The 7,597-nt window shown below is 36.5% G+C and overlaps 1 protein-coding gene across 1 annotated transcript; it reads right to left on the bottom strand.

The window, feature by feature from the left end:
- Positions 1-6,483: 6,483 nt before the first annotated feature.
- LOC107911109 (late embryogenesis abundant protein At1g64065) lies at positions 6,484-7,491 on the bottom strand. Its single transcript, XM_016838999.2, has one exon. The coding sequence runs from the start codon at positions 7,237-7,239 to the stop codon at positions 6,484-6,486; it is 756 nt and encodes a 251-aa protein (XP_016694488.1). The 5' UTR covers positions 7,240-7,491.
- Between the last annotated feature and the right edge of the window lie 106 nt (positions 7,492-7,597).

Raw genomic sequence — 7,597 nt, 5'->3', positions numbered from 1 at the left:
CCTTTAAGAGATATTTTTCAACAATGAACACCAACCAAATCGAAGTAATGCTCAAACTTGGTTATAGGAAGTGACTTAGTCATCATGTTTGCAGTTGTAACACCCTGAATTTTGGGGTTAGAAGTTTAGAGTTTTGTGGTTAGGGTCAATGAGAAGGTTGCGCTATTGTGTTTAGTTGCACATTTAAGTATCAGAATGAGATTGCTGGTCTGGCGGTTGAGTGAGTGTTAGTGTACCTCTGGGTTCTGGGTTTGAGTCATTGTGTGTGTGTTTTGGAGAAATATTTTTAACCTTGTTAAATAATAAACTTGTTTTAAGTTTAAAAAATAGCTATTAGTTTTATTTTTTTCTTATTATTATTATTTTATTTTTTTGGGATTTTTGGTGATTGTTTTGTTTTTCACGTTCTCCTCTTCCTCTGCCTCTTTTTGTTTTCTTTGGTTCTTTTTCTTTTCTTTTTGGAAAAACAATTTTTATTCGAAAAGCTTCGAGTCTCTGTCATCAAGTCGGGTTTGGTAGTTTTGATCGCGTATCAGGTGTGGGATTCGTAACTCTTTTAGTTCTTTTTGTGAATTAAGGATTTGGTTTGGTGGTATTCTATAATTTCATGTATGTTGGGAATCTTTCCCCTTCATTGTTGAATTTTTGACCTGTTCTGTGGAATTTGAAATTTGTTTGTGTGATTGGGAAATGGATCTTTTGAAAGGTCGATTAATGTGGTGATGGCTTGAAATTGAGTGTGTTTTTTTATATACTTTTGGGTTGTTAAGGTTTGGGGTTCGTTTTGATGTCGTAAAAATTGAGTTCTCGACCAATTTTGGTGTGGTTTCATGACCACACAGGCAGTTCACACGGTCGTGTGTAATTGGGAGTTAAGGTTTTAGGTTAATTTGGGAGCCACACGGCTTGGCCACATGACCATGTGGCTGATTTAGAGAAATTAGTCGATTTTCACACGGCCATGTCCCATGGGTACACGGGCGTGTGCAATTGAGAACTTAGGGTTTTCGATGATTTTTGGTACCACACGGCCTGGACACATGGGCAAGTGTCCTCACACGAGCGTGTAAGGTCTCCACACGGTCGCGGTCGTGTCTCATTTGCTATTAAATTTTAGCATTTTTGGATAGTGAGTTACACGGGCTACTCACACGGGTGTGTGTGGCCCCCACATGGGCATGTGTGGCCTCTACAATGGCGTGTAGACCCCCACACGACCTGGGCACTTCCACACGGCCAGGGCATATGGTCATGAGGTCTTACGTTGCCAAATTTTGTTTTATTTTTGTTTTTGATTTGATATCATTCTGTGTGTTTTGACCCTCAACTAGGTCTTTGTAAGGGTGGTTGGACTTTGTTCGGCCTGAACTTGTGCGTTATTTGCGATCATAGCGCTAGTTAAACGATTTAATTGAGTGTTAATTGATGTTATGTTATATCTGATTTTGATTCTGGGCATTTGAATGTCTGCATTTTGCATTTGCATTAATCTTTTTTAAGATTGGTTGCGAAGAGAAGGAAGTCTGATCTGTCCTAGCAGTTTCAACTATAACATGTCTGTACAGCGATTTACCGCAAGGTACAGTACGACATATATGTCAGCTCTGCTGCATATTATCATTTGAGTGGCTTAGTCCACATACTTGGTGTGTAAGGTTGGATGGGACTTTCGAGGTCCTATGTGGTGTGCATGGTTGGATGAGCTTAATTAGCTCTTTAGGGGTGTGATTGAGGGACGGAGAGGCGTTTGGTTGGTTGGGTAGGTTTTTATTACTTGTTGCATTCATTCCTCATTTTGTCTGTCTGTCTGATTGGGAGATTAGTTGTTTATAGACCAGGGTGTTTCAGAACTGATACGTTTGATTTATTTTTGAAGACTATTCGTATATCAGATTGCTATGGAGTTTTATATTTTCTTATTGTGACATTTTGGTGTTTGTTTATCTAACGTTTCGAACTAACACTGAGCTTGTGTAGCTCACCCCCTTCAGTGTTTTCCCCTTTCAAGTACATTTATGTGTTCTGAAGCTGGATCGGTATACGGAAGTCTCGGCAGCGTCACATTTTTTGTAAATTGGTTGATAAGGAATATTTTGTAAATCTGATTTTATGTAAACGATTTTAGACTTTAAGTTGTGTTGTTAATACTGTAATATTTTTAGGATTGATAAACTAAAATTTCTCACGATCACTTCAGTGATCAATGTGACTTTCAAAGTTTAGTCTAAACTTCTAGGCTGAGTTTTGGGGCGTTACAGTAGAATTATCATGAGTACTAAATTTGCTCACAACAATATCACCACGAGTAATAATATCACGCACAAAATGATATTGAACATCAACGTGCTTTGTTCTCTCATGAAACATTTGATCATTCGTAAAAAAGATGATACTCTGACTGTCACAAAACACTATATGGATCTGAAGGTATTTACTGAGTTCACCAAAGAGTCTCTTTAACCAAATAACTTCTTTATAAGCCCCAGTGATCATCATGTGCTCAATTTCAATAGTACACAAAGCAACTATAGTTTGCAAAGTGGTTTTCCAACTAGTTGTGCAACCCCTAATTGTAAAGACATACCTTGTGAGAGATATTCTTTTATCAAGGTCTCAAGCAAAATCAGAATCAACATACCCAATTACTCCATATTTAGTTCTTCTAAACTGTAAGAAAAATGACTCCATATTTATTTTTTCCAAACTGTAAACAAACATCAGTAGTACCTCGTAAATATCTAAAAATTCATTGAACTGATTTCCAGTGTTCTTTACCGGGATTCACCATGTATCTACTAACTACACTAACTGTATATGATAAATCTGAATGTGAGCAAACCATAGCAAACATGAGAGATCCCACAGCACTAGAATATGGAACATGTGACATGTATCTATCTCATCATCTGATTGCAGAGACAAAGCTGATGAAAGTCTAAAGTGAGCTGCTAATGGGGTACTAACAGCTTGACACTATGCATATTGAACCTGTAAAAAAATTTCTCAATGTACACTTTCTGAATTAGGTATAATTTACGTGTTTTTCTATCTCTGAGAATCTCCATGCCAAGTATCTTCTTTGATGCTCTCAAATTCTTCATCTCAAATTCTTTACTAAGTTAAACTTTGATATTTCTTATCTCTCCTTTACATTTGGCTGCTATCAACATGTCATCAACATAGAGGAGTAGGTACACAAAAAAACCACTATTTTTCTTAAAGTAAGCACAACTGTCAAAGCTGCTTTTTTAGAAATCATAAGTAGTCATAAAAGAATCAAACCTCTTGTACCACTGCATTGGTGACTATTTCAAGGCATAAAGGGACTTTTTTAGAAAGGAAACATAGACATTCTTTTCTAAGACTATAAAATCCTATAGTTGTTACATGCAAATATCTTTCTCAAGTTCTCCATGCAAGAACGTTGTTTTTACATCTAACTATTCGAGCTCCAAATCATACATGACCACAATACCAAGCAAGGCTCAAATCGAACTATGCTTTACAACTTGAGAAAACACATCTGTGAAGTCTATACCTGGAATTTAACTATAACCTTTTGCAACCAGTCTTACTTTATATCTAGATTCTTCAACTTTTTGAGCCCCTTCTTTCTTTTTGAACATTCATTTACAACGAACAAACTTATTACCTTTAGGAAGCTTCACTAGATCCCATGTCTTGTTCTTATGAAGCGATTCCATCTTTTTTTGCATGGCAATCATCCACTTTCCTGAATATTCATAACGAACTGCATCTATATCTTCAGTCACATTTAAAGCATAAGCTACTAGATCAGCTTCGACGTACCTCTTTGGATGTTTAATTTCTCTTCTAGGTCTGTTCTTGATAATAGAATATTATGGTGAAGAAGCAATTCTACTCTGAGTTTCTATACTAACTTAAGGAGTAGACTTTATTGTAGATCCTAAACTAATCTAAACCCCAACCTACTTTTGCAGATATTTATTAGAAGTCTTTAAGAGATAAGTTAGGTAGTATACTAGTTTCATAAAAAATAACATCTCTGCTAAGCACAACTTTTCTATTTTCAGGACACCATAACTTATACCTTTGAACACCAGCCTTATAACCAATAAAAACACATTTAATGGATCTAGGTTTCAATTTCTCATTATCAACATGAGTATACGCAAGACACCTAAAAATTTTCAAATCAGAATAATTAGTAGGATTATTAAACCATACCTCTTGTGAAATATTTTTAATGGCAATGAACAGAGACCGGTTAATTAAAAAAAATGTAGTAGAGACCGCTTCAACCCAAAACGACGTCGGTAAACAAGCATTCGACAACATACGTTGAACATTTTCCATGATTGTTCTATTCATCCGTTCTACAACACCATTTTGTTGTGGAGTATGACGAATCGTTTTGCATAATTCATTAAACTCATCAGAATAGAATTCTAAGCCATTATCTATGTGGAAGTGTTTTATCTTTTTTCTTATCTACTTCTCGATCATAGTTTTCCAAGCCTTAAATGTTAAAAACACATAACTTTTCTACTTCAAGAAGAATGCCCAAAATTTTCTAGAAAAATCATCAATGATTGTCAGCTAAGTAGCGTCACCCCTCGAAAGCACTCTAGATGGTCCCCAAAGATCAGAATGAATATAAACCAACATTATTTTCTTGTTATGGATTCATCTAGTGAATCGAACTCTTTTTTACTTTTAAAAAACGCAATACTCACATAACTTCAGTTTACTAGTACCTTATCCATCAAGAAGTCCTTTTTTGCTCAATTCTGTTATAATGTTATCACTCATATGCCCTAAACGCATATGCCAAAGTCTAGTAAAATCATCATCTGACAAGGAAGAAGAAGTGACGGTTGCATCACCAGTAACAATAGAACATTGCAAAATATATAACTTGATAGTCTTTCTCTGCCCTTTCATCACAACGAGGGAACCCTTGCTAATCTTCAGAACCCCACTTTCAGCTATGTACTTGTGCTCTTTTGAATCAAAAGTACTCAACAAAATCAAATTCCTCTTCAATTCTAGTACATGTCATACGTCAATACCTCTTCAATTCTCATATTCAATTCTGGTACTTATGCCCCTTTGAATTAAGTGCTCTAATGGCTCCATCGATTATCTTAATTTGATCGTGCTAATAAATGCGATTTTACATGAAGCACTATTTCCCATAAAAATAACACCTTCAAATATTGTTTTATATGTTATAAATTAATCCCAATTAGGACTCATATAGAAGGTGGAACCAGAATCGAGGATCCACTTCTTAGCTTTAGAGTTGTCGATAGAAGCAACTAGGAGTTCACAATCGCTGTAGTCTTCTACAACATCAACTTCACCTGATTGTTCTAGTTGTTTTCCCTTCTGATTCGCAACCTCCCTTTTGATTTTGTTTTGCCACTTATAGCACTCAGACTTAATGTGTCATTTCATTTTGTAGAAGTTACAGGTTTTACATTTGTTTGAAGATTTCGATCTACCTTTAGATTTACTGCGAGGATTTCGCTCCTATGTCCTCCCACAATTATCATCAATATTTCGTTCTTTTTTCTCACGAATAATGAGACCCTCTCCTTGAGAGTTGGATCTAACCACAAGATATTTCATATTGTCATACAAGGTTAAGGAAGTATAGACTTCATCAACTGTAAGTGATTCGAGGCTATACAAAATTGTACTTCTAAAGGTCGAATAAGATGGGGGCAACAAACAAAATAGAATTAACCTTAAATCTTCTTTATCGTATTGAACCTCCATGGCCTCTAGGTCTGAAAGAATTTCTTTAAACACAGTTAGGTGTTCGTGTTTAGACGCACATTCTTCCAAACGATGAGCATAAAGACACTGCTTCATATGCAGCTTGTTAGTTAGAGTTTTCGACATGTACAACTGCTCCAACTTCTTTCATAATGCAACGGTGGTCTTCTCCTTCATCTCGTCCTATAAAATTTCATTCGACGGATGCAAATTTAATTGCGTTAAAGACTTTCAATCTTTACGCTTCTTCTCTTCCTCTGTCAATATCGAAGACATCTTATCTATCCCTAATAAGACATGCTCCGTAGCTGAATTTTCTGATTTGATGGAGACTGAAATAAATTCACGAGAGATCAATTTTCGTCACTCGTCTACCAAGTTTCTGACAAACTTGAGGTGACATGAGTGATCTGCTTTTCATAGAAATCGAGCTGGGCAAAACTAATTTTGGTCTTTTTATTGTTTACTTTTTGATCTGTTTAATTGTCTCTGACTTGATTGAGTGACACTGATTTGACTTGACTGATCCCTTCTAACTTGGCTGCTTGACATTAACTTTTTTTTCTTCTTTTCCAAAACGTTCTTTTGAACATGAAAAAGTCTGAATCTTTGCAGAAATCGGGCTTGTGTGGCACTTATGGGGACGGACGTTCTATTTCAGTATTTTTTTTCAAATTAATAAAAAAAAACCAGTATCACTCATACGGTTGCAGTGCTTTAAGAGCAATGTATGTCCTGTACCAACTTTTTAGGCAAATTAACTGTAAGGGTGCAGTTCAGTGCTGCAGTTCTCTTCCTACCGTTCACCTTACTCCTTTTCCCCAAAGACATCAAATACACCTTACCTTTCATATTGGACTGGACCGTCAGCGTCAAAGTCCCCAACCTTACATCACTTTCCAGATTTGTATCATTTCCTACATTGTTTGCATTCAAGTTTATTACTGCATTCATCTTTCTTGTGCTTACTGCCCTGACTCTTGCCTTTGCAATCGAAACCTCCCCAACTTGTATGCCTCTGTAGGTGAAACTAACATTAGTGACTCCATATCTGAAGTAGCCAAAATTTGGGTTCTTCACGGTCATTTTAGCAGCAAAACTCATGTTGAATGAAGGGTTGGGAGAGGTGGTATAGTCGAGAGTCTCAACCGCAACAGACCGCACTTTAAACTTGGGATGTTTGGGGGTGAATACCAGTACTAAAAATACTATAGTCAGTGCAACAACGACCAATGAGGCAACAAGTTTAGCCAGATCCTTTCGAGTGAACTCGGATGACGGTTCGGTGGTAGAGTCTTCTGATTGTTGAGGTTGCTCCTCCAGGTCTGACTCTTTGGACTGTACCAGGGTTGAGTCCTTATTTTCTTTGGCTTGCACCGCTTGTTGAGGTTGCTCCTCCAGGTCTGACTCTTTGGACTGTACCGGGGTCGAGTCCTTATTTTCTTTGGCTTGCACAAAATTGGTTTCAGCCATGGGAAACTGACAAAGGCTAATTGATTAATTCAATTCTATGTGACCAAAATTAGCAATGTAACTGAGAAGATAAGAATGGCAGTAGTGAGAAGGTAGCATCCTAATGGGGGGTGTATATATAAAATGGTATTGCTGACAAATGAACCATCTGTAATGGTAACATGCTCCTTTTTTATGGAACACCACCTTTGAAAAGATTAGATTTGGGTTTTTCTTATTTAATTTAATCTACAGCCTATTTGCAACTACTCTTAATTAGTTGGAGAATTTTGCTTATATTGGGTGCTGACTCTCCTTTTTGTCCTTTTTTATAACAGATAGAACAATAATTATATGCAAAAACTATTTTATATGACAA

Source organism: Gossypium hirsutum, chromosome D11, assembly GCF_007990345.1.
Source record: "Gossypium hirsutum isolate 1008001.06 chromosome D11, Gossypium_hirsutum_v2.1, whole genome shotgun sequence".
NCBI lineage: Eukaryota > Viridiplantae > Streptophyta > Magnoliopsida > Malvales > Malvaceae > Gossypium > Gossypium hirsutum.
Note: the sequence above shows the minus strand (reverse complement) of the source record. Positions and strands in the feature narration are given on the sequence as shown.

What these genes read in the sequence shown, in the direction of transcription:
- LOC107911109 (XM_016838999.2), bottom strand. Translation starts at nt 7,239, where the DNA reads ATGGCTGAAACCAATTTTGTGCAAGCCAAAGAAAATAAGGACTCGACC.